This window comes from Apteryx rowi, unplaced genomic scaffold (genome assembly GCF_003343035.1).
Source record: "Apteryx rowi isolate R43461 unplaced genomic scaffold, aptRow1 scaffold_235, whole genome shotgun sequence".
NCBI classification, from domain to species: Eukaryota; Metazoa; Chordata; class Aves; order Apterygiformes; family Apterygidae; genus Apteryx; species Apteryx rowi.
The window spans coordinates 271,984-298,490 of record NW_020448697.1 but is presented as its reverse complement, the minus strand read 5'-3'; the positions used below and the strand labels follow the sequence as shown (position 1 = coordinate 298,490).

The 26,507-nt window shown below is 39.1% G+C and overlaps 3 protein-coding genes across 13 annotated transcripts in view; 1 reads left to right on the top strand and 2 right to left on the bottom strand.

The window, feature by feature from the left end:
- Positions 1–2,696: 2,696 nt before the first annotated feature.
- Positions 2,697–15,730, bottom strand: RWDD1 (RWD domain containing 1). Of its 3 annotated transcripts, none has more exons than XM_026065972.1 (7): positions 15,403–15,548; positions 13,203–13,268; positions 10,810–10,940; positions 8,149–8,292; positions 7,006–7,138; positions 5,520–5,582; positions 2,697–3,015 (listed from the first exon to the last, which is right to left on the bottom strand). In XM_026065972.1, exons 1-7 carry the CDS (start codon positions 15,473–15,475, stop codon positions 2,903–2,905), a joined length of 723 nt encoding a protein of 240 aa, XP_025921757.1. In that variant the 5' UTR covers positions 15,476–15,548; the 3' UTR covers positions 2,697–2,902. The 3 variants fall into 3 exon arrangements, with proteins under 3 accessions (XP_025921757.1, XP_025921756.1, XP_025921758.1); XM_026065971.1 differs by lacking the exon at positions 2,697–3,015 and adding an exon at positions 4,688–5,020 and having other exon boundaries at positions 15,403–15,730; XM_026065973.1 differs by lacking the exons at positions 2,697–3,015; positions 7,006–7,138 and adding an exon at positions 4,884–5,020 and having other exon boundaries at positions 15,403–15,730.
- A 69-nt stretch (positions 15,731–15,799) lies between these two features.
- Positions 15,800–26,507, top strand: part of TRAPPC3L (trafficking protein particle complex 3 like) — a 32,829-nt gene continuing 22,121 nt past the window's right edge. Inside the window, exons 1-2 of one of the 9 annotated variants that reach the window (XM_026065959.1) lie at positions 15,818–15,878; positions 20,569–20,650. Coding sequence is in view for 2 of the 9 variants with exons in the window: in XM_026065956.1 (XP_025921741.1) it covers positions 26,269–26,310 (42 nt within the window). In the remaining 7 variants the exon portion in view is untranslated. Of the gene's footprint in view, positions 15,879–19,497; positions 19,577–20,568; positions 20,651–20,681; positions 26,311–26,507 lie in introns of those variants that run through there. The other 8 variants (XM_026065962.1, XM_026065965.1, XM_026065957.1 and 5 more) reach the window with 8 other exon arrangements.
- CALHM4 (calcium homeostasis modulator family member 4) lies at positions 15,899–20,562 on the bottom strand. Its single transcript, XM_026065966.1, has 2 exons — positions 19,318–20,562; positions 15,899–18,460 (listed from the first exon to the last, which is right to left on the bottom strand). The coding sequence occupies exons 1-2, from the start codon at positions 19,873–19,875 to the stop codon at positions 18,074–18,076; spliced, it is 945 nt and encodes a 314-aa protein (XP_025921751.1). The 5' UTR covers positions 19,876–20,562; the 3' UTR covers positions 15,899–18,073.

The window sequence follows — 26,507 nt, the reverse complement described above, 5'->3', positions numbered from 1 at the left end:
AGTTCTTGCAGCATGTCAGGTATGTCCTGATATTGTGTTCCTGCAGCATCCTGATGTGGTAGGCACCATCCTTTGGATTTTAATAGAACTCAGGCACCAACTACTCAAAACACGCAGCATGATCAAGACTAAAGTAGTTCTGGTCATAGGGTAGTGACGCAACTCATAATAATCTCCCTAAACACATTATATTTTAAGCTTTAGGCTCACAAGGTTAAAAGAATACTAACAAGGTTGTCAGCGCCATGATTTTGAACTACAAAAATTCTGTCAAAGTTATTTCTTCAGTCTAATCCAAAGTGCCTAAGTAAATTTTAAATATCTCATCTAAACTTCTTCCACCAAATAGAATAAGCTCCCCTCTCCATCCATTTCAGCAAACTAAAACACGTAAATGGAGTCAAGTCCACTCTCAGTCAAGTTCCCCTTTATTTCACAGGTGGCAATCACTAATAAAACCAAACAAGTCTAAAACTCATTGGGTCATTCAGAAGTTCAGATTGAGTCACTGAGCCTTGTTTTAAAGACTTAGAAGAATGGACTTTTTAAGCAATATTTTGTCACTTCAACTCTTATTATTTCCTCCACTTTGAAATACCAGATGTATTTCACAACAGTGAAAAAAAACCACATTTTCACATTTTAACTCCTTTGACATCGTTTTAGCTTTTTCAAGTTACACACCCTCTACATGAAAATCAATAAATATATTGATCTGACAACAGAATAGAAAACTCCATTAATCTAGAAATATCCTTAGTGAGACAAAATCATTTTTTCCTATTCAGATGATTCTTTTCTAAGTGACACACTTTCAAATTTTTCTCAGATTACCACATTTTTTGCAGACTACACAATATTCCTGGATTCAATCCATATTTACACAGAACTAACTCACTGCTTTTATGAAAAAATGCCAGATTTAAACATACATGGCTGACAATGCTAAAAAACCTTAGAAGTTAAGAGTTTTTTGTGCAACTGAATTAAGACTCGGCAAATGAAAATTATAATTCAGTGCTGAAGAGCATTTTAAAGTGTACTAGCAATTACAGAAGAAGCTGGATATTGGCACCCTAAAACTTTCAATCCAACCATATCTTTGGCAAAGTCAGGTTTCATTTCACATTAGCTCAGAAGCTTTTAAACATACGGAGCAGAGATCCTGCTTATTGCTCTGTAAACTTACAAAATTATCACTGAAAACTCAATTCTTGTCTAAAGTTCTTAGTAGCCAAAATTAAAGAGATCAAATAGAGGAGGGGAGGAACAAAGGGACATGGTTAATTTATAAAACTATTTACAGGCTACTTTAACACTTACTTCATCTACTAGAAACCCATGTTTATTCCTCTTTAATACAAAAGAAACTGAAACATATTAAATACGATCATTCTAAGTGGACAATTTCCAGAGCTATAGGAGCAGAAAAAATGGTACACATCATTAAATTATTTCTGGGATGAAAGCTGTCATCTTGAATATGGGAATTCCAAACATTAAAGTTCATAAATTTGTTTTCCCTGTAAGCACTGTGATGCTTTAGTGCAATCCTGTTTTCAAAGATTCAATCCTAACCACTTAAGGCAATCATACTAAAGCATTTTAAAATTCAGCACACAGTTTTTTCCATCACTGATGTGCCTGCTGGTTCTCTATTTGGAGAGGTGTCTTTTGAAACCTTCATCCATATTATCAGCCTTCTAGCTGATGTATCATTGTGTTGCCAAACACAGCCTGTGTGATCACCAATGCAGTTCTTGCAGGGCTTGTTTTTTTGGAGATGGCAAGAGTGGGAGGAGTCTAACATCAAACTATTAGCTCCACAAGCAACTCTTTAAAATGGTTAAAAATCACAAGTTGGTTAGCACCTGTACTAGATGTCACACTAAGACTTACACAGGCTGCCAACAACATGCTTTTAAAACAACTCCCATTACATTCAAATCTACATGCACTCTATAAACCCTGATATTATATTCTGAATTTTCACTTTCACTGGCTAGTAATAGGAATCATACCCTCCACTGACAGTGTGTTCACATAGTCTGTTCTCAGACAAAGTCTTATTAAAGCCAAAAGCAAATCAATTTTTGTAGGGTCTTCTTTGCATCAAAATTAATTGATGCACAAGTTCCAAAGGAGAAAACAAACAAAAAATCCTTTGTAAACAAATCAACCAAACTTTTTAAGAGGACTTCATCTCATTCAGATTTTTTTCCCTGCAAAATTGAACTAGTGGTTTTGAAACTATTATCCTTATCATGACAGAGATTTTACTCTAGTAATAGACAAATGGTTTCCATTTAATTTAAGAAGGCTGTGCCTTATTAAAAGGTGACTAGCGCTGCCTATTTACAGCTGTTCATGAATCTGACAGATTGGGGCCCCAGAACTGACCATTTTTTGAAGCATTATAGAATTTCACAGAAAAAAAAAAGTAACTGCATATTTTGTGATCCCTTTTATTCACTGAAACTGCCCATATATATCCTTATATATCCTAGGTGGAAGACAGCAGAAAGCTGCTCAGTCTTCAAGCGCAGGTGTGTTTAGTGCTTGCTCTGATATCTTTCCATTTTGCTTGTTGTCATGTCTCTTCAAGGGACAGTTACTGAAGTGGGAAGGAAAAAATAAAGGAGAGGACATAGAAGTGTGTATTTTCAGACAGATCAGCATGCCTTAAATTTCTCATCTGAAATATTAAAGTCAATTTATTTATGATGAAAGTCATCAGAAGACCATTCTCCTGTATTTAAAATACTTTGCTTTTTTCTTAAAAAAAAAAAAAGAAAAAGAAAACCAATGCACTCTAGGCACAGCCACAGATGCTGTGGCTTTCCTGCCTGCCTCTCTTCCTTACATATGTCCATACTGATGACACATCCAGTTCAAAAAAAGTCTAATCACTATCTAAATTAACAGGGTTGTAGTCAGGGTCATCCTCTTCATCTTCCAACTCTAAATCATCCATTTCTTGGAATAAAGATTCATCAACCTCCACGCTGTTTCCAGCTGCAAGGAAAAGAAAATAATTTATTTTCCATATAAGCAGGAAAACAAAGTACCTGAACAACAAAAAGCACAACACTGTTCTATATTCATTCTTCAATGCAGAAATCTGTTAACTTATTTGGCTTTTTATATACCCAAAGGGCATGGAAAAAGAACTATATTTTATCTTTTTACAGCTAAAGTGAAGTTTTTTCCTCATACCAAAAACCCAGTAAAGAGAAACGTGACATAGGACCTCACAATCCACTGGAAAAATGAAAGTTAATGTTTGTAGTAGTTCCCAGAAACAGAAATCCTTTCTCCTACCTATTTTTAAAATGAGAGCTCTAGACCTCAAAGTCAGAATAGTTACAACCGCCACAATCACAGAAACACTTTTATGGTTTATTAAAAGAAACATTATGCACCATTTATATATATTGGTGTGTGCATGTGTGTATGTCTCTCTCCAGCTTTCTAAAGTTAATAGCTTAATGTTTGTTTAAATATCAAATAACATTATATTGTCTAACATTAATAGAAATATTTATATTGTAATCATTAAATAATAATGAAAGTATTCATTATCAGCATGATTAACTGTTCAAGGCTCTAATTACTAGAGCAACAATATGCAAGAACATCTGGCTAGCTCAGAAGAGGACATTAGGCGTACGCTATGTTTTTCTTTGTCTTTCAAGCCTTCTTGCCTGCTACATACTCAGTCTAACAGCATTCTAAGTCTCTCCAATCTTGCTTAAACCTCCAATTTCATTTTTTTAACCTCTCGCACACATTAAATTCAGTTTGTATTGTTCAGTTCTTAGGAAACAGTTTTCTATACGCTTCTCTCTGTTACTAATTATGTATACAAAAAAAATTAATATTAATGTATTCTTAAAGCAAGTTTCCCCAAAAAGCTCTGAATACAAAGAGTTATGTATTTAAGTGTATACAAGTGCATGCTAAGGAACACCAGAACAGACAGAATTATTTTTTAAAAAGCATTTTCTTCATAAGCAAATTTGAAGGGCAGAGAACTATTGAAGACAAGCACTAATATTTCAAAAAGAAGAGTTTTCAGACTTCTATTCAGGCTGCAAGTTTTAGAAGTAAGATGAAGCTYTGCATTCTTTCGCATTTTCTTCGGAAAGAGATGAAAATAAAGCAAGGGTAAGACTTCGCAGCTATTGTCGTTTGATTTGTGCGTGACAATAGCGACATCTTCTGGCCACTGAATAAGTTTTTGCACTGTTTTTGAAAGCGCCTTTAAAACCATTTCCAGCTGACAGATAATATCATTATGCCATTTCAGCTGTGAAGATTAATAATTGCAGTTTAATATAATAAGTAATACTAATCTGTTACATTTATGTTAGAATGCAAACCAGCAAAAGAACAGGAGTTTTATCACTGATAGAAAAAGGATTAAAGTTAACATATTAGTAACAGGATTAAAGGTAACACATTAAACCCAAGTCATTATGTGAAAAATGCATGCACAGAACCAAAATACAGAGGTCTGTTCCTCCCTTGAATAAGCTAAAGATTCAATGAACAGGCCATCTTCACTCTGAATATTTTGGAGAAGGGCAAGTTTAAATTACGTTCTATAGTAAAAAAACCAAACCCCAAACCCCCGCAAACTCCTCTTCTCCCCTCCACCCCAAATAAAAATACATTGCCACTTCTTCAGGTGTATATTCACTGATGTTCGTGACAAACTAACTTCACATTTTGTTTTAATTGTTACACCCAGAGATAACTCTGGGCTCTTCTTTGCATGTGTATTTGACAACAGCAGTAGATAAAAAGTCACATGAAACAATTGCCTTAACACAAAATCATTATTTTAAACTAGGATACTACAGTAGTGCAGAAAATGAATTAGGTATATGATTATGCGTGGATTTATTTTGATTCCTCTTCAACAAATTTTCCAGGTTTAACAGCTTTTGGCACAGGCTTGTAACGTTTTTAACTGGGACCAGGGCAATTTTCTCAGTAAGATAACAGTCAGACAAACCTGCACAAAATCACGAAGAAAAGCTGAGTTGCACAGTTGTAAATAACATTTAATTTGACCTGTAAGATGTTTATTACTGGTGTTGAGACTCAGAGAAAAAAGTAGAACTTTAAGATCTATGATTGAAATAGGGGGCAAGAAGGCTGGCTATTAGAAAACTGCATTTTTTTTTTTATTTCCAATCCAAACACTTGAATAGAAGCAAGAGAAATAATATCAAATAACATTATATTAATATATATTATTATATTAATATATAATAATACTATCAACTTAAAACTAAAAATAAATATGCTTTAGGATCTTGAAAAAAAATTTTTGGAGGGAATTTTTATCATTTTTGTTCAACCTTCAAAACAGTACTTCACCCAGAATCTTCCAACTTAAAACAGATACTGAGGTAAGATTTTTAATCAGAATTGTAACACAAATTTTGCTTAGGAATTTTGACCTATTTTAAACCACTGTCTTTCAACAGTGGAAACAAATACATATTTACCTTCCTCCAAAAACTGGATGTCAGATGTGTCAAGATTGTGATCCATTTCAAATAGCTGTTTTCCTAGAAATTACAAATTGAAAAACATATTAGCAAGCAGGATTTTGAAAGGAATAATAGGCCAACATAAGGCAACAACGTCACAGGATCCTATATCTGTGCAAGAAAACATCACAAAAGGTACAGTGAAGCCTTTCTAATTGGGAGATGGGGGAGGAAATGCTCACAACTTTTTCCAAATAAATGATGCATCTTCCAAAAAAAGTAATAGTATGCATCTGCATCACTTATGCAAGCTCCTGCCAACAAGAGTGGTTGGTATGCACAGTAAAACTTACACGATATTTTTTACTTCTACTGGGGTTGCACAGGTAACTCCTGAGATTAAGCCCATTTTTAGTTTTGCAAAAGGAGAGATTCTGTAAACTAGACTCTTATAAATAGACACAGCAGGCTAACAATAATTTTAAGAGCACAAAAACTAGAGGAAGCCTGATTTCCACCATCTCATCTTTGTAGATGCCTGAATGTATTTCCTTCAGAGCGGTATCAAATGTCTCCTCTACTCTGTACAGCTTTTTATGAAACTAGTGGCAACTTACTATCTTTAAGACTTCTATCTCTCTGTCAGATTTGATCAAAACTGGTCACAGGTTTCAAAAACTATTGGGAGAAGGGAGGAAACAAGATAACAGTGATAAAACATGACCACGTAAGTTTGGTTTTCTCAAGTAATTGGGTTAAAAAAGGAACCAAGGTCACAACAGATTCATGGACTAAAACTAAGCTGTGGAGAGTCTGGGGGATACTGCCCAAGATTTATTCTTATATGCAGGTTCTCAAAAGAAAAGTCATTTCCCCACATTTTGCCCACAGAATAGAGAGTTTGCTTTCTGCTGGACAAACTCAGAACTGCAGAGTGTAGTATTGCTGAAACCACTGCAATGACAGCTCTTCTCCAAAAGATCAGAGCAGAGGCTACTGTTCTCAATAGATTTATCGTAAGCTTGTCACATACAGCAGACAGCCTGTGTTGCTTCACTCCAGCAACAACATCCCAAACTTCAACAGGCATTAGAATAATCTGAATTCACTGTATGATCCAGTGTCCTATTGCCAAAGCAATAAAGACCAAAATCTGATGTAGACTCTTTCTCTTGCTTAACAATTCCCAACTATTTCTGCCAGGACAACGGCGGCAGCAGCAGCAGCAGGTCAAAGTGGTACACTGTCTGGCACAAGCCAGTAAAGAAGCTTAACCACAGTTTAGGAACCTTAATGATTTCAGCAGAAATCTTGAATGTAACTGCTTTGTACTTAGTCTAACATCAGCACTCAAGACTTCAGTTCGAGACATAAGGACAATAATCTGATACTGCATTAAAATTTATTTATTACTATCATCTTTCAGTGTGAAAATAAATTTTAGACTTGTCACTATAGTCTGATAKCATTGCAAAAACTTCAGAAAAAGTTTAAGTCTTACCACTTAATTTATTTTTGCCTGCTTGTTCTTCTTCTTTCATTTTTTTTCTTTTTATTTCTAGGAGTTCTGCATCAAACTTTGCTTTCCAATTTAGGAAATTCTCAATTGTAACAGGAGTGCCATGAAAACGTTGCTAAAAAGAACAAAAATCAAGGCCACAAACACAATCAGCTGGCAAAGCTACAAGTGAAGATGAGCATTCTCTTCATTAAGTTACAATATTGCAGAAGTGCTGCTTGCTGTGAATTACTCTCATAAATTGATCCTCACCACAAGAGAGCATACAAAAAGCACATATTCTTGACTTTTTTGTCATGGGGCTAAGGTGGAAATTATTACAGAAAATCCCATATTACTACTTTTGGACCTCCAGTGCAATTGTTAGTAATATTGTTAGTAATATATCACTAATACAGGTTATCCATAGGTAGGCAGCAGCTCCTATTTATAATCTAAACTGAAACATTTTCTATTAAAGTACTTCAATTTTTCTGTCTTGTCAGCAGAGAAAAGAAAGGTTTGGTTGAGTTGGGTTGTTTTTTTTACCACTTTTCTGACATTTTCAGAAATTCTGAACCTTCCAAGTCCCACCACTCTCTAGCTATTTTTGAGGAAGAAAAATAAAGACTCAGTAGTTATATTTACTATAGTGCATCCCATGGATGGAAAACCACATGGCGAGTAGGGAGAGAATACCAGGTCCTGAAGACTGTAGAGGATGGGACAAGCAGTGGGACCTGCTTCCACCCTATCCAGTCAGTCAACCAAGGAAGAGAGGCTTCCTCAGAGCAAGAGCAGCCTTTGCACAGCGTGGCATATTCTAGCCCTTTTTGCTCCCCATCCCCTCTCGGCACTTCAAACAATGGACTGGCTACTGCAACTCCATTTTCACTGGGGGAATATCCCTGACCCAGGCTTTCGAAATAATGCTAGAAGTAATTGTGAACATGCAATAAACCTCTGAAAAGACTGCTTTAAAAAGTTAAAAAAAAAAAAATCACTAAAGTGCCCCAGAGAATCTTCAAGTTCTCAAGTTCTAATTATATCAACTTTGGGCTAGCTGTTCCTCTCTCAATGCAACTGCATCAAACCTGTGCAGGAAAAAAGGGGGAAATTTTTAGTTGAAAACAGTGTTTTACATACTTTTTCTTCTTCTTCTGCTTCTCGTTCTTTCTGTTTCTTTTCCTCTTCTCTTCGTGTTTTTATTTGATCCACTATTTCATTTAATTTCTCCTGTACTGCTGAGACTAGAGTGAAAATCATTACCATTCCCAAATTTTCTTCTGCCTGCAACATAAAGAAGGCAGCATCAAACAGAAGTAGAACCTCAAGCCTTCAGTAACTGAATGAATACATCTGTTTGGAAAGCATGATGCTGTGCCAATGTAAATAGCACAACTGAGGCACTTTGCACCAGTTTCAAAAGCTCACTGTCAAATCCAAGTCAAAATGAGCCTGAAACGGGTGGGCAGCAAAGCACTAACAATGATTTCTGTGTTCAGATTATCAACATCTTCTAGACTTCAGGAAGGCTTTTTCCATGAATAAAACAAGTCTACAGTAGGATCACAACTCCAAGATCTGAATACCATAGATCTTAGAGACAGCAGACGCTCAGAGCCTCTCTTCTTTTGAATAGCTTACTCTTTAATCCCATATACACGTTCCTTTGAAGTGGGACAGTTTCCCATGGAAAGAAAAAAAAAAAAATCAGTTGTTGGAAGGAAGGTTATAGAAAGCATTGTAAATTGAAAAGAAGAAACATATCTGTAGAACAGAATATGCTATATTAAGGCAGGGAGGACTTGTAAAGAATTTCTGAATCCGAACAGGTGTTTCGTACACATTCTTTCACAATGCATAGTCACTAGTCCCAATGGTTGAAAGATCTTTCTAGTAACATAACTATTTGGAAAAAAAAAAAGAAGGCTGATGTAGTACTTTTAATTTTGTCTGAACTTATTTGTCTGAGCTTATTTCCACAAATATTATAACACAGTTGAATGAATTCATGTTAAGCTAGAATTGCAAAAGAGGGGAAGCCCTAGAGCTCTTCCATTTCATCATTATATCTGTGCGCCCTGAATTATCTCTATTTTGTTTATCTCATTAATGCATGCTTCTAAAGGAAAACTGGAAGAAAGCAAATGTCACTCCTATCTTCAAGAAGGAGGACATGGGAAACTATAGGCCAGTCAGCCTTACTTCGATCCCTGGGACGGTGATGGAGCAACTAAACCTGGATACTATTTCCAGACACATGAAGGACAGGAAGGTGACTGGGAGCAGTCATTATAGATTTACAATGGGGAAATCATGCCTAACCAACCTGATAGCCTCCTGTAATGAGAAGACTGTCTTGGTGGATGAAGGGAGAGCAGTGTATGTTCTTTATCTTGACTTTAGTAAGGCTCTTGACACTGTCTCTCATAACATCCTCAGACAAGCTGATGAAATATGGGCTAGATACTTGGTCAGAAAGGTGGACTGAAAACTGGCTGAACTGCCGGGCTTTGATGGTTGTCATCAGTGGCATTAAGTCCAGCTGGAGACCGGCTGCTAGTGGTGTGCCTCAGTGGTTGATACTGGGGCCAAAACAGTTTAACACCTTCATTAATGACCTGGATGATCAGACTGAACATACTCTCAGCAAGCTTCTTGATGATACAAAACTGGGAGGAGTGGCTGATACACCAGAGGGTTGTACTGCCATTCAGAGAGACCTTGACAGGCTGGAGAGATGGGCAGAGAGGAACCTCATGAATTTCAACAAAATGAAGTGCGAAGTCCTGCACCCGGAGAAGAATAAGCCCAGGCACCAGTACAGGCAGTGGGCTGACAGCTGGAAAGCAGCTTTGCAGAGAAGGACCTTGAGGTCCTACTGGACAACTCATTGATCATGAGCCAGCAATGTGCTCTTGCAGCAAAAAAAGGCCAACAGTACTACATTAGGCAGAGCATTGCTAGCAGGTTGAGAAAGGTGATCCTTCCCCTCTGCTGAGGGGAGTGCTGGTGAGGCCACATCTGGAGTGCTGTGTCCAGTGCTGGGCTCCCCAATTAAGGGAAAAAAAAAAAGAAAAAAGAGAGAGACATGGATTTATTGGAGGGATTCCAGCGAAAGGCTGCAAAGATGATTAAGGGACTGGAGCATCTCTCATACGAGGACAGGCTGAGAGAGCTGGGACTGTTCAGCCTGGAGAACAGAAGACTTAGGGGGGATCTGATCAGCGTGTATAAGTATCTGAAGAGAGGGTGTAAAGAGGATGGGGCCAGACTCTTCTCAGTGCTGCCCAGTGACAAGATCAGAGGCAATGAAGCACAAGAACACAAGAAAACCCTTCTTTACTGTGAGGGTGACTGAGCACTGGCACAAGTTGCCCAGAGAGGTTGTGGATTCTCCATCCTTGGAGATATTGAAAACCCAACTGGACATGGTCCCAGGCAACCTGCTCTAGCTGACCCTGACTGAGCAGGGGAGTTGGACCAAGTGATCTCCAGAGGYGCCTTCCAACCCAATCACCATTCTGGGATTCTGTGAAATTATTTCATGTTGAAGTGTTCACATAGGATATTAACAAAATAATTCCTGAAGATATAATAATGCACTATTTATCATAACAACCACAAAAGCAGATCTGTAATTTGAATGTACCAAGCTCAAAAATCAAAGTGAGTCCCTACAGTAGGGAATATATTTCAGATCAGTAGGACATACCTCAGAAAACAATGGACTAGAGGGATAAATCCTGGACAATGAAATGTGAAGTGATATCAGGAAGAACTGAGATACTTCATTTTCCTTACCTGTTTTTCTAGTAGTTTTATTATGTCTGTGACATCATTATCTTCGAGATTTTCCTGGGAGACTATTTCATAAAGTGGAGTTTCATCAGGATATTTTTCTCTATAGGTAAATTTAAGAGTTGTCTGGACAGCTACAGGACAAAAAAGCCATATTCTTATGATAACTTTATAATTTTAACTGTTTATTTTTCTATTGCATCAGCAGCCTAATAAAAAACAAAAGATTTTAAAATAGAAAAAAAAATGTCTTAAAGGAGCAATCATCTTACACAGAGGTTAAAACTACATGAACTGATTTAAACATATGAACAGCAGTGAGAAATTAAGATAGTTTATGTAAGGGTGAACTTTACTGTTACTAACTATTCATGTCTGAAAGGACTTTGGAAAATCTGGAAAACTTTATGTGATGTGGTTGGTCCTTGAGCAATAATCTCTTTTTAATCCCCCACCCCACTTAAAGCTGGAGAAAAGGAGGCAGTCCTAACAAACAGATCTAGAGAAAACCTCAGCATATTAACGCTTTAAACTCTGGACACCTGGCTGGAGTTTCAACCACTGTGTCAGGCACCAGGACTTCACATACAGCATATGACAAGCACACAGTATCCAGTAATTGTTATTAAGTAGAGAGGAGAACTGCCTAAGGAGAACACACTCAACATGAAGCCACTCAATGCTAGGATAACAGGGAAACAACATCGAAAAGAATCATATTCCATCCCTTCACATATCCTGCCCAGAATACCAGGGAGAAAGCTTCCTTCAGTTCAGGACTCACAGCTCTGGCTGCCCAGCAGTCTACTCAGAACAGAGACCAGTTCTGAGCAGGGCTTGTTCCTTTAAAACTGAAGGAAACAGTGGCAGTTTCTTCCTTTTAACAGTAACTCAGAACAGCAGCTCTCAAGCTTACCTGGAGTGAGGCTTGCTTACAACAAGCCCATACAATTATTTGAAACAGGTACAAAGTTACTAAATGTTTATGGAGGGACTTGGGACCTATAGCTCTTCATTCAGGAACTGTTCCTTAGGAGCCACCTATTTGCCCAAGTGTGATACACAGATTCAACTCTCCCATATGGCTGGTGTGCATGAAATTGCTAGAAGATCACCTAACAACACGGTTGTAAGCTACTACAGGGATGGTGACAACTATTCTTTTTGAAGCTGCACTGTAAAGAATTTGAGAGTCAGAAAATCAGAAAACAGAAGCAGCAAGAGAGAGCACAACCCCACAGACCAGAGCTTAGGTATTTGCACTAAAGGAGGGGTCCGCTTCAACATTTTTGTAAAATGAACACAGATCACCAGAACTATCACTTTCTGGGGAATGTCTGCTGGATCATGTCCCTCAAAGGGCTCAAGTGGAGATATAACTAATTCTTGGTTACTGAATTAGGCTTATGCAGAAACTAGGTACATAGCTATTCAGCTCTATCCCAGCTGAGACAATTCTAGATACATGCACATACACATCTCTGAGGGCACAATGAACTACAAGGTTCATGTAGAAGACATATGGAGTTCGGCTACCAGTTGAACTCGCTTGTGTAAAGGATTAAAATTCTGAATGCACATGTCTTCTGTCCTAAGAGCTAAAGCATATTTGGACATGCCAGACTGTCAAAAGTATTTCAGGGTACCATATAGCCTTTCTATGATATAGCACTGGGTGCTGATGGCCCCTATCAGGAACATTATAGGGACACAGTGAACTACAATCAGCCAGTCTGTAAGCAAAAGATATGTTGAACACATACATCACTTGATGATAAAGAGCTTTCTGCACATGCAGCACCTTATCCTAGACTAGTTCAGAATCTTTATTTCTCTATATTACATAAACTGTCCCCCTTACTGATTTTGAGCTTACTTTTACCTTTTTATAAGAGAATAACACCATCTTAGAAAGAATATCCCTATTCCCTTTCAATCATGAAGCACTGATAAGCATAGTTTAATAGCCCTAAATAGTTATTTTAGTTTTCAGAAACTTGTCCACAACACTAACTAAATCAACAGTTTATGGCAACAGTCATAGGTCATCCTGGAAAGAACAAGGATGAAACAGAGACCAACAGTTCTGGAGCCAGTTTGAACATTTTAGGCAGGTTTCTAACACTGCTCCTTGTACTTATGTGAAAAACATCGTGCCCAAGATCTACACCTCTCTAGACTAAAAGGAAGGACCTTAACCAGTCCTTGCAAGACAGCATCAAGATTTCCTAGAGCAGCATAAACATAATAAATACAAGATATTTCAAGTGGAGATACACTTCAGAAAATAGTGCACAGGTATATGGAGGTATACTTTGAAACAGTGATTACAATTTTGAAAGTTACAACAGAACGGTCTTCCCTCCTATATATTTTTTAAGCCACAATCAACTTACTTTCATCATTTTCTCCTGCTTCAGATGTCACAGTGATTGTGAAAGTCGCTGGCTTTTCTGACAATACTGTTGGGGGGAGGGGGAAGAAGAGAGAGAGGGAGAGAGAGATTGAGATTCCTTAAAACAGAAAATCACTTTTTCATTTCATTAAACCTGAATTTCTGTAGGACTAATGAGGCAAGGTAGCTTTTTAATACAATGTTAAGGGCCTTTTCCCCCTATTTAATAAATACTTTTCTATTAACAACTATTTTCTGTATGATGTGACACTTAGAGTGTTTTGTATAATAGCATATAGCATCAACAATACACAAAAAGTTTCTCCACCAAAAGACAAATATAGTGCAAATTTACATACCACTAAATGTTAGGATACAGAATGTGTGCAAACTCCCCCTCCCCCACCAAGATAATACGCTTGATTGTGCTAGATAGGTATGATGAGTATCCAGTGTACTCTTAACCCTAGACTATTTTTACAGTATATTTGCTCTTATTTCTATATTTAGGACAACTTAAAGTAACAAGTGCTTCTTAAAACAAAAAGGGATACATAATGCTTTCTTTCCAGTGTCTACAATTCAGGTCTGGAAGCAACCTAAAAGAAAGAGGGATTGTAAACAGTCAATACAAAAATTTAATCCATGAGCCACCAGGTTCATCAAGGTTTTTTTTTTTTTTTTTAAACTATCCAAGTACTGCACTAGAATGAAATTGCATAAATGAGGCAGCTAGAAGAGGGACAAGTGGAAAGTAATAATTTTGCAGGGCCACACAAAGGGTGAGCCCTATGATCTACAGTTTCACAGACTAGATGACTGCATCTCACTGCAAAATTCTGGGCTGCGGACCACATCCTTGCATAAGGACTACTTTGTATCATTGTCAAAACCTGTGCTGAAAACTGTTTATTTGGAATCTAGTATGTATGACCTAACAGTATGAATCAAATCTTGCCCAATTGCTAATGTATTATAACAATCTTTTTTTCTCCCTCCCTCTTTGGGCACAAGAGCACTGCAGGAATGAACAGTAACTCTGAGTAAGCATTGAAACTGGTTGTACAAAAGTATATTACAATCAGTGACTCAGCATCCTTAGCCATCAGTGATCAATTCATATACCTTTAACATAAAACTGAAGAACCCAGGCAGATTTCTAGGCGATAGCAGTGGACAAATCTAGTGGGTAAAGTCTGTGCGATGAAGTTACTGCTAAATAAGAGACGATGGGACTTAGTGCAGAGTAGGTACTGTGCAGGCAGGTACAGAAAATGCAAGGCAATTTTCTTCACTGTTAAATTCCCTGGATGCTGAGCACCATAAATCACAGTGGATTAGCCAGTATGGCAAATATCGTTAATAGCTTGATGGTATCTAGGCAAACCTTGAGAATCTGAAGAGCAAATGTATCCATCACATGCAAGCTCTAGCAATATAATATATGACAAGCGGGAAGCAAACCTTGCCTTTGCTCATCACAGGCCTGTAATGGAATAAGGTAGATACTGACAATAYGCTTACAGAGAAAACTGCATCTTTAAGTACCCTAAAACATCCCACGCTTTTCAACTGTGAGAAGCAGTTATGAGAAAGGAAAACTGGTCGACACACAAGCCAATTCCTGAATTCCTGCTTAAAGGCGACTTTTTCTGAGTTTCTCCAAAGATTATCCATGCCCCAGCCACAGCTCAAGTGCAGATACAGGAATCCGAGGCAGTGACGGGCTGCCGCGGGCGCGCTACAGACTTAAGTGCCATTTAAACGAGCATCGTGGACACGAGCAACCCCAGACCTACAAGAACTTGGTAGAAACTGCGGTCGGGGACAACTGGAAAGAAAGCGTAAAGTCTCGGCTGAAGGGACACCCCCCCCCAAAAAGAGAAGAGAAGAGAAGAGAAGAGAAGAGAAGAGAAGAGAAGAGAAGAGAAGAGAAGAGAAGAGAAGAGAAGAGAAGAGAAGAGAAGAGAAGAGAAGAGGGAGTTCAGGCTGCGCCGCTGAAAGTGAGGCAGTGCCCCAGCCAAATCCCAGCAGACGGAGCGCAGGGGAAGTGGGTCGGCCGCGGGGCCCTGGCCGAGGAGCGCTGCCGGCCGCTCCTCCCTGGCACCGGCTCGCCGAGCGCTGCCCGCCACGGGCCCGGGCCGTGTGGCGGAGCGGACCCGGCAGCGCCGGGCTACGGGCGGCGCCCCGCCGCGGCTCACCCGTGAAGGAGTCCGGGTAGATGGACTCCAGGGCCTCCAGCTCGTTGCGCTGCTCCTCGCTGTAGTCGGTCATCGTCGCTCGCCGCCAACGGCCATGGGCCGCGCGCCCCGCGCAGCGCGCCCCGCCCCGCTCCCAACCGGCGCGGCGCGGCACGCGCACGCGCTCCCCTCCCCGCCAACCCCCAACCCGCTCGCTCGGGCGTCGGCTAGGCACGCCTGGCGCCATCCCCGCGCGCCGCCAGTGGATCGCTCTGCGGTGGATGCCTTTGGGCTGAGGAGGGGGCGGCCGCGCGGCGATGGGCAGGCGGCTTCGCGCGCTCGGACCCGCCTCGCGGCGGGGGGCGGGGGCGCGTGGGCGGGGGCAGGGAAGTCTAAGCCCCGCCCCTCCCCCCGCGCACGCGCCCTCTACGGAACGCGCCTTCGTGTCATGGCGGCGGCTGGGTTGTGAGTGAACTGAAATTGTAAATTGATCTCGGGTAAGGTGACTCAGGTTTTAGCAGACACGCTTAGACTCTTCAGTACCAACCTCGTTGATTTTCTGTAATCACAAGTTCTTTTGGAAGCTGTGCCTTACTTCATACCGCCCCGTGACAGTTTGGGGATCAAAGAGGAGTGAAGGGAAAGACACCAAATCATCTATACCACTATAGCTGTATTTAGTAGTTTACATAAATAATACAGCCTAACAGGATGATAGTCTATTTGAATATTGGCAGGCTTGCTTCACAATGACAGATAAAGCTAATACTTCTAACTATTATTTAAAAAATTCCAAATACAAATTATCAACTATAAAAGACAAAAATTACAGGGCAAATAGTAATTAAGGGAAATAACTGGAAAATATGAGGTTTTATTTAAAAGTTACAGTTTGGCAGGAAATAAAACGAAGTTGAAGGTTTTCCACTACCTGCAAATATTGCATTATTATGTAGTGGGATTGTAAAAAAGTGAGGAGGTGGAAAAATCCCACAGAAAGTAATGACAGCAGCCAGCTTTTTATTATTTGTATCAAGAAGATAGCATAGCCTTTTTATCAAAACTTTCAGATACACAAATCAGTTGTATGTTTCCCAGATTACACATATTGTTGTCTTATTTTTTAAAATGACACAGATTTTTAAGTAAAATTAGAGATTGCATTTGTTGACACAGAAATACTTGCTTCCCAAGCAATTCACATGAAAGATACAGCTCTACTTATTGGAAAGCTTAGGATTCAGGTGAAATACATCATAAAACAAATACTTAAAAATCCCCAAGTATGTGTCAGGTATCATTTCAGTTATTCAGCATATGCATATTTTGAGTTTTAAGCTTGTAAACAAAAGCAAGCACCTTTTTTTCAATCTTTTCAAAACAAGATCAAATATGCTCAGCAAGACCTGCATTTTAACATGCTCCTGGCTGCTGCGTTCTGTAGTAGCATGCGCTAAATATTTTTTTTCCCCCACCTGAAGACTCTGGGGTCATTTTTAACTACAGATAGCATGCAATAATCTAGCATATGGATTTGCAGTGTACACTGTATGTGCAGCAAGACAATAGAGAAAGTGTTAGGAAAAGTTATGTTATGCATTTTTCCCTCCTCGGAATTAAAAGCATGTGCTAGAAAGTTAGTGTGGAGAGAATATGATGCCATAAGATCACATTATAACTACACTGAGTAAACACAAGAAATTCCATCCAAACTTCTTTCACTAATTTCATAGTTTTAAAGTGCAGTGATGTTTATGGCACAGCAGTTAAGAATAAATTGTAAGTTTTTCACAGGCAAACCAAACTTTACTGCACAGAGTAAGATTTGTTTCCCATTGTGAGTTGCTATTTGTAGAGTAGGCCAACACATGGACAAGTGGGAGCTGTCAAATTTTGCAGTATATATAAAGGAACAGGAGACTGACCTTGTTTTTGCTTTCAGCCAGAAAATACTTAACTTCACAGGTGGAAACCTGAAACTCTTACAGCTGTTATGTTATGCACCCCTCTGCCTTGTGCATCTCAGTGGGCATTTTATCTCTTTACCAGACTGGGAGTTCTCTCATCACTATATCCAGACTTGGGCTTTGTTGCAGAAGCTTCCCCGTATGTTTCTCCTATACTGCTGTATCCACAGATACAGCTTGTGGTTAGCTCAATATATTTTATTTACACAATACAACAGAGTTGCAGAAGGGGAAGAAATAAGGCTTTTCCACTAGGGGTCACTAAGACAGAAAGTTGGGTATCTGTTCTTAGGGTGTACAGAATGGATCAGACTCATAGCATCTAATCATTCACCACATTTAGGGGGTGGGTCAAGGTTTTGCTATTAATTTTTAAATATTTTTAATGAGAGGAAGGAAAAAAGCATTTAGGGAATAACCTTCTCTCCCAGGGATGGGGCACATCCTCATCCTTTTTGCAGAAGTATCAGACTGGAGCCCTCTGCTTTCTGACACAGCCCACCCCAGATTAGACATAAGACCATCACATCCCACAGGAGTCAGACACAATCAGGAAAGGGGGCTATAAACATGCTAAAGCACTACACTGTCAAGATGTAATTGTTCGTGAACTTTAGGTATCAGTGTAATAACGCATCAAAAAGTTCCAGAGCAGCTTGGGGCTGGTATGGAGGTAGACATGTTCCTTTCTGCAAAGTGTTGGTGGGGACCCAGAGCTCTCAGAGTCAAGTTCTGGTCTCAATCTCCAGGTATTTTCTGTTTACAGAATCCTTGAGTGCCCAGTCATGGAGGAGGCTGTAGTCATAATGCTCCTCATCCACTAATTTTAAAAAGGCCAGTCCAGAAATGGCTTGCCACTCTCTAAGGGATGGGATACGGATTTCCTTCACATTTTCACTCCCTGGGGCAAAGCCAAAGAACTTCCTCACATGCTGCATGGCGTAGAGCCTGGAGTGCTGGTCCATTGCTTCGTCAAAGAGCTCCTGCTCATTGTGGACATAGTTGGTCCAGTATCTGAAATGAAGGAAGCTGAGTGGGGAGAAACAGCTTGCCAGGCAGTAAGACAGGAAAACAGTGATGACTACCACAGCAATCAGAAGCCAGCCAGCCACCTTCAGAAAAAGAAAAGCAACAAATTAAAAAAAAGAAAAAACTTTACTATTAATGCTTCTTGGCATAGTCTCTTGTATCACAGTACATTTATTACAGCTGAAGATACCCACTGTGACAGCTTTTGAGCATAAGAAAATCCATATGAAAATCTTTCCTGAGTAAGAAGGTTAACAAGACATAAGCCTGGTAAGGGTCTATTGTCATCAAAACCAGGCCCTGCCTACTGCTGGAAGCTATATAAAAAGGCGTTCTTTGAAGTTTAGTGAAGCCCTGTTGTATTATTTGTTCAGGATTTGGCTTCCAAAACTATTCTTGGAAGTCTGTAACAGAGAAACCATCTCATTTCTAGCCCAAATTAGCTTATAGCCTGTTTATACCCATTTCTCTTTAAAGCGACTGCTTATTATTCCCCCTAATATTTACCCACTAGATAAGCTTTTAAAGATGAGTGTCATCTTAAAGAGCAAAATTTTAGTTTGGCTAGTGTGAAGCCCTCAAAATCTGGGACCCTTAGTCACATTTCTTATTCTTGAATCAAAAAACTTCATTCCCCCCCCCCCCCAGGTTCTTGCACATCTCTTTGGCTTACTTGCTGGTACTTCTCAAGATACTATGCAGGGAAGAACATTTCCTCCAGTAGGTAACAAATGGGACAACTACATATAATAACTTGCTATACCTAAAGCTCAGTTTCACTTGCAGGAGCAAGCCAGACTTCAAAACTTGCAAAGATTTGGCACTCAAAGCAGAAGATACAGATCCCATTATTTCTAATGCTTTGTCCACTGAATTAACTCTAATTCTCATTAGATCCTCAGGCAACAGCTTCACAACAGAAATAACATAAGCTACTCACTTGTGACTGGTATCGGAGGAGGAGAATCACTTCATCTCTTGCCCTACTGAGCTCTGGAGGAACTAACTGACTGCAAGGAAATGCAGCCAATATCTTTCTGCGTTCGCTAGCAGTAATGTTAGGATTACCTCCAAAATAATACATGGAGACATACTCACTCACAGCGCACACATAAAATGAGCCGTTTATCAGGGTGACTGCTAGCCACGTAACTGGAGCAACCAGTGCTCTCCCGGTGATGCTAGACAAGACAAAGCAGGTCAGTTTGCACTGCAGTAAGTGATTACGTGTACCCTCTTGCTGAAGAGGAGATCTCTTGCCTGTAACTAGCCTCCAAGTCTGGTTATTAAGAGCATAACCAACAATCAGAAGGATCAGTGCAGGAACTCCTAGGAAAGCCAGCCCATAGATAAGGTTCTGCCCAACATGGCAGGGGCAGCTGAACATAAAAAAGGAGAAAAGTTGCTGCCCACCGATTGTCAATATTGCAATTATAGCATTAGCAATAATGACCTCTTTGCCTTTTAGAAAAGTTAGCCACTTTGGAAGGTAAGCCATTTTAGATCTTACTCTTTACCAGATGCTTTTGCTTCAGGTCAATGCTAGCTTTTAGTTATGTTTAACTAGTATCAATTAATGACAGACCATATTTCAAACAAACAGACACCAGTTGAATGAATAAAAAACAAACAAAGAACCCCCCAAAAAACAAAACAGTAACAAGCCTACTAGGCTTTCTCCTTCAACTAATTCCTGACTCTACTCCATAATAGCTAGAAGATTGTTTACCAGCTTTAAATCTACTTATAGATATCCAATCATCTGTTTTAATTGATGCAATAAATTATCTCAGTGGTTCTGGAACATTTAGCTTTTAGGCAATTATGAGCTTTGCCAGCCCCTTGCTAATTGCCTGAAACTAACAATAAATTCTCTCTACCTTTTGGAGGACATGCAGTGCTGTCAAACTGTTGGCTCCCTATTAGGGTTAATTGGCCAGCTGTTTTCTAATCAATGGTAATTAGCAGAATCATGCTGTGGGTCTAGAATAAAGATTGTAGAATAAAGCAAATGCGATAAAAAAGCTTTCAGCTATCCTTTATAAAAAATAACCAAACAAAGCTTTGGCAAGTGGACTGATTATAAAAAAGAATCTCTAGGATTATTTTAAAATGCATCAACATAAAAATGGAAATACTCCATAAACTGCACAAGGTTTGGAATCCTAATTCTATTCACAATTAATGTCAGTTCTCATTCTGAGGCAATTTGTGCGCCAAATGCTGGAATCTGAGATGTAGTTAGCTGACGGACCATGAGGTGACAAAGAAAGGTGAGTAGGACCTCAGTGATTTACCAGTGACAAGCTAACATGTTTGGTTTCCTGACAGTGTTGAATGTTGCTTTATGCTGTTTCTTTAGGAAAGATTATTTGGATAAATATAACCTGCCATTCACTTTTTATAGTGTCAAGCCAGCTTTAAACATACTCATGATAATAACTGGCATTTATATAGCATGCTTATAATCCAAATGTTTAAGATTTTGTGTATCATCCCATTCTGTGGACAGAGAGGTAGATGGCAATGTTTAAGTTAAACATTTTCAGAACTGTTTTCTGACTATTGAGATGTATGATCTGGGCTCTCAGCATCTCTGACAAATCAAACCTTTATCAGAGGTTAATTTAAAACATTTCACTCCAAATGATTTTCTCCAAGCACGCTGTTTGAGGTCATGCTATCCAGTACTTCTGTACATCACACACCCCAGTTAAATATGTTGCTGAATATGCAAATATTTATGTGTTTAAGTTATGAGAAGTCTAACTGACTGCAATATAAACATTTTTACCCAGAACATAAAAAAAAGCCAGAAGGGCTGTGAGGAAAATTGTCTTTGCATTCCCAGCCATCTGTACAGCATGTGTATACTTGGTTATATGACATAATAGTGTCTGATTGTACAGCCTCTTCTCTTCCCTTGCAAAAGGGATTGCTTATAGTAACTTATGATGGGAACAAAAGGTAATTTTAGCATTCATGGTATCCACTTAGATAGCAGTGACGCTGTCATAGCTGTTATACGCGTATATGACATGTTATACATGCCTTGTCTATTTGCTAGGCCATACCCTGTTCCTCCAGTGCATTGTTTAGGGAGGACACCTTGTCTCATCCTCAGTCACAATCTATCAGTGCAGCCTCCAAAACTAAGTGACAGCATTATGCAAAACTGGAAGTGATGTCAAAATTTGCTGAAATATGCAGCAGCACTTTGCCACTGTTTTTCTGGAATCTGTTGTAATTTCTTGTTTGTTTGAGCAGAGTAGGACCACACAACAAAATTTCAGTCCAGTGTGCTGCCATTTTGAAGCTTCATTTTCTTCCAGTAACACAAGACCATCCATAACTTTTTAAATGTATTAGTGGCATTACATTTTGACAAAATTTACCTCCTTCTAATTAAGTAGGTCAAATGTATCTGGCTATTACAGAATTATCTTCAAAATGTGTTTTATAAGAGTCTTCCATTATACCTCAGTTCACTTTAAAATTCCCAGTTGATTGCTGCTGAGCTGTCTTTGGGCACCCACATCTTGTTCCGTTTATAGGGGAGGCAGGCTTTCCCAAACATCATTTGTTTACTCAAGAAACACATTAGATGTGAACCTGAAGAGAAGTACAACACTGAAATATTGATAGCTGGTCTAAGGCTGTTGAATGAGGCAATTTATGCAATCAATAGAACAACTTTGCACTGCTGCATTGTCACTTTTTGGCGTTGCTTTCATGCTGTTCTGTAAATAATCCTGCTGGGTCATCCTATTATGGAATGAGTAACAGGGCTGGATCCAGTTAAGAACTTGGGTGGTACATCAGACTTTTAAATACTTTCAAATACTTGCCTTTGCAGAGGAACCCAGAGTCTTGAGTAGATATCTAGTCTCTTTATATGATGCCTGGGAAGAGTTAGGATTAAATGCAATCCAAAATACCATAATCTAAGCAGTCAGCCACCTCACCAATGAGATGCTTATAGCTGACCTCCAGTGTAAATAGTGACACATAGGCAAACCTTAGCCATGTTTTTTCTAGTCATTTTACTCTGAGTTGCAGGGCTCCCACAGCTTGGATTCACTGCTGGGAACTCTTCCTGAGAATAAGGAATACCTTTTCTGAATAACTGAAAAGGGTTTGTCATTTTCTTTTAAAACATGGAAGACTTATTACTCCTTCCTGTCTTCCCATACACAAGTATGCAGTTTTTGTTTCCCTTCTGCCATAGCTGCTTAAAAAGCAAAGAAGCAGAGATTGGTTTCAGTTCCCTTCTCCATCTGATCTAATGAAAACTCTCTCACTCATCTCTTTCCTCACTTTTTACTAGAGATGTGGTGTGACTCTGATGGGAAGAAGCTGTATTCTATGGCTCTCCTGCCTTAGTTCTACCAGCTGCACTTAGTTCCCTGCATAGAGAGAAATTTGATTTTTATTGGATCAGAAAATGGTTAGGATTTTGGTATCTAGTGGGCAGGAAAAGGAAGATGGGAAGGGAGTAGTATTCCTCTACTTTTCATCTGAAGATTGCTCTGGGTAAAATTTAGAGAAGGCTGAACCTTGGTCTCACATGTCCTGCACAAGTACTTTCATCACTAATCTGGCCTTCAAAAGGCAGATGTGCTGTGCCTCTTCTAGATGCATTTTCAGTTATATTTTGGAGGATGTCAAGCCTGACTGTGCACACTGGGTGTGCTGTGAAATTAGCTGCACAATATATTTCCTGGGGGAGCTCAGGGGAGCAGTGCCAACGTCCTGCCTTCTGCTTGGTCGTAGGTCGGCTTCCAGACTGTCAGGTCATTCACTTTGGCCCAGTTAAGGGAGCAATTCCTACCCCCTAAATCAGGACAAACAGTGATGAGAATGTCATCAATAAGCTTCATTTTAAGGGAAAAATAGGAACCTGTTAATGATTTTTTTAACTTACATCTTTTACTTCAGAATTCAGCTGTAATTTATAGGAAGGATTTATATAAGATTTTAGATGCTTTCAGTGAATTACAGCAGAAAGAGGCACCTAATCCAAAAATACTCTCTTGAAAGCAACAGCACAGCTTTATTTTGAAACACAGCCAAAAAGGCAGCCACACTGAGCTCTAATGGCTAAGAGCAGTCATTTGAGATGTGGGAGACCCATGTTCAAGTAGCTTTTCTTCATGAGTAGCTTCAAACACCTATCACTTAYGTTCTTACAGTTCAAAAGAATTTAATTTTCTATACATAAAATATTTAACTCAAGATCTATCGGGCTGGAGACAGAAGAAACACAAGCCCAATCCTGTATTTTACTGATCTGGACACTCACCTTTTTGTGGCAAATGCTGTATTCTTATTTTAGCTCAAATACCTTTTAATGTATTTGGCACTAAATGCACTAGTGGCCTTTATATTGCACTGTGCTCTGGAATATTCATGTTTGTGAGAATCCTTAGAAAGTGGGATACTGAAGTGATCATATCCTTAGCTCTTCAGGTTTCAGCATTCCCATAATAGCCAGTCTCCTATAAGAGACAGGGTGCTGTTGCACATTTTTTTTGCACGCTTTTTAACTAAAGAGATGTTTTGCTTGTATTTATTTTCAGTTCTATGGGAAGGGAAAGAGCTGCTCTAGTCTAATGCTCAAGCAGTGTGCCAGACCAACAGTTCTTGGGGCTGAAGGCTAAAATCCTGACAAGCGTGTCAGAAAGGAAGGAGCAGTGCAATGAGAGCTTCCTTACGGTGCACTATTCAAATTACCTTAGATTTACTCTGAGAAATCCACATTAAAGTTCAGAAAGGTTGCAAAGTCTGTGCCAACCACTACCCCTTTCCTGGGGCTGCGAGTCAGACAACAGTTAAAATTATGAAGGTGATTTCCTTCTGTTCCTTAAGAAGTGAATCCAATCCACTGTTGACTTGTTTCCCTCACTGGAGCCATTTAATTCCCAGTTTATTTGGACACACTATTGCTGTTTCATTTTCTCTAGCATATGCAAACCTTTCAAAGACATAATACATAATATCAAATGTAACACATTATATATGTGAATTTACACACACAGACACACACACACACGCACACACACATATATATACACACACATATATACATATACACATATGTATTTTCCAAACAAAACTGGTGTGTTCTTGCAACATATTTTACCTTCTGGTCCACAGTGTTCCTTCATGATTGTAATAATAATGCAGATTGAAGTCATTCATCTGTATATTCAGAACTGAATAAATAAAATGGTACTCATTTATGGATAGCCTTAAGTATTTTGTGATGGTTTCACTGCAGATAAATTATGCTAATGATAATCTTTTAGAGCTGTTTTTTAAAACATAATGCAGTACACTTTCTTCCAGAGTATGGAAGGTCTCCTGCAATAAGAGACATTTGGTGCTTGTGGCTAGTTGTAGACAATCAAAGAAACAAATTCATCTCAGACTCAATTTAGAAATGCGAGTAACTATCTAGAGAATTTTAATGCCTGACTTGTATAATTTATTTAAATTTAGATATGGCATGTGCCTACAGTAGTTTCACTTATGGAAGGGAGTCAGATTTTAAAGGGCCAGAAAAGTGCCTAGAAAAAGATGGCAGAACTTATCATGTATGGTCGTCAATGCCAGGTCATTCTATGTAAAATGAAAGCTGTTAGGATGCCTGTTTTGCACAGCAGGAGCCAAAAATCCTTATATTTCTCCTATTTTTGTTGTTGTCTTGTGTCATAAACTACCGTTTTTTGTAAGTAAATTAATCCGCCTTATTCCAGATTAAGGACATCTACTGTTTTCTGTATGTATGGAGTAGGATATAGCTGCAATTTTACCCTAACACTAAATGTAATAATGAATTCAAATCTAATAACAGCATGGCATTCAGATGGGGCCATGTTCTTCTACTTCCTCTCCTCAGAGGATGAAATAGGAATGTATGTGGAGATAGTCCTATAGGGAATGACAGCTACCTGATTCATTTCTAAATTTACTAGTAACCATGATCTAAATTTGTGCCAAATCTAAACTAACAGAATAGGCCAAATTTTATGTTAAACGAAGTTGGAAAAAGTAATCTGAACTTTCCTGGGTGCCTGTAGCAGCAATGTTTACAAGCAGGGGTTATATCATGTTAACAATGATGTAAGATCTATTAGAGACATCAGCGATGGAGGTGCCATTTGCAAAAGCTGGCAGTGGTAGCAGGAACACAGTTTATTCCTTTGGGAATCTGAACAATCTAGATCTTCCTGCCAGCTTTGCACTCCCAGAAACATGCTGATAGCAGTGCCTTGTGACCCGTGCTGCTCCCACCTAGGCAGCTTCCACTCACCAGCCTAAATCTATCACAGCTGGCAGCTCCTTAAATTTGAAATTGATATATTTTTTTGATTACCTGGTGCATCAATATCTTGTAATTGTGTTTTTTTTCTTCAGTGTAATTGTGTTTTTTTTCTTCAGTGTAATTGTGTTTTTATTCTTCAGCGAGGGAGCTTTTGTTAACTCTCCAGAAGCCCAAACCTGATACAATAAAGTATATTTGTTGTCTCTTAAAGCATAAGACTTGCAAATCTCTTGAGGCTGCCTGATTTGACTTCCCGTGTCTGTTTGCTGTGTATTTGATTAAAATCCGTTCTTATGGATGGAGCAGTAATTTCTGTTATGTTCAGAGGCAAATCTGCTGCCAATCAAATTCCTCCCAAAGGGCTTAGTGCACGTAGAGAATAGGAGGAGCATCAGCAGCATTACAGAATGCAGCAAACGCATCTCCTGCAAAGGCAGAAGGGTAGAAAGGAGAAAACTTTAGAGAAGGGAAGGAGGAAGTACGGTAACTGAGAGAAGAACATGCTGCTTGAGGAAGAAAAGATATAAACGGACAATCAAGTACTTCAGGCGTTACGCAAGCAACATGTCACAACCATCAGGAAGAAAGCAAGACAATCACAAAATAGTAAGACTTTTTAATAACCTGCAACTAAAATTGTGCATGGAGTTAGAATCAGCTGTTATTGAATTAATGTGTTTTGTACAGTCATGATTTCAGAATAGCTTGAAAGTATAGAAAAGAACCAGACTTCAGTAAGAAATTCTGGGGATGAGTTTGCCAGTATGAGAATGAGGGCAGCATTTATGAGTGCAGTGAGACCC

Excerpts from the sequence above, each read along its gene's own strand:
- CALHM4 (XM_026065966.1), bottom strand. The coding sequence starts at position 19,875 with ATGGCTTACCTTCCAAAGTGGCTAACTTTTCTAAAAGGCAAAGAGGTC. Across the intron at positions 18,461-19,317 it reads TCCTCCGATACCAGTCACAA|GTGGCTGGCTGGCTTCTGAT; the intron begins GTGAGTAGCTTA and ends CTTTTTCTGAAG.
- RWDD1 (XM_026065971.1), bottom strand. The coding sequence starts at position 15,628 with ATGGCGCCAGGCGTGCCTAGCCGACGCCCGAGCGAGCGGGTTGGGGGT. Across the intron at positions 10,941-13,202 it reads AGCAGGAGAAAATGATGAAA|CTGTCCAGACAACTCTTAAA; the intron begins GTAAGTTGATTG and ends TTTGTCCTGTAG. Across the intron at positions 5,583-7,005 it reads AGGCAAAAATAAATTAAGTG|GAAAACAGCTATTTGAAATG; the intron begins GTAAGACTTAAA and ends TGTAATTTCTAG.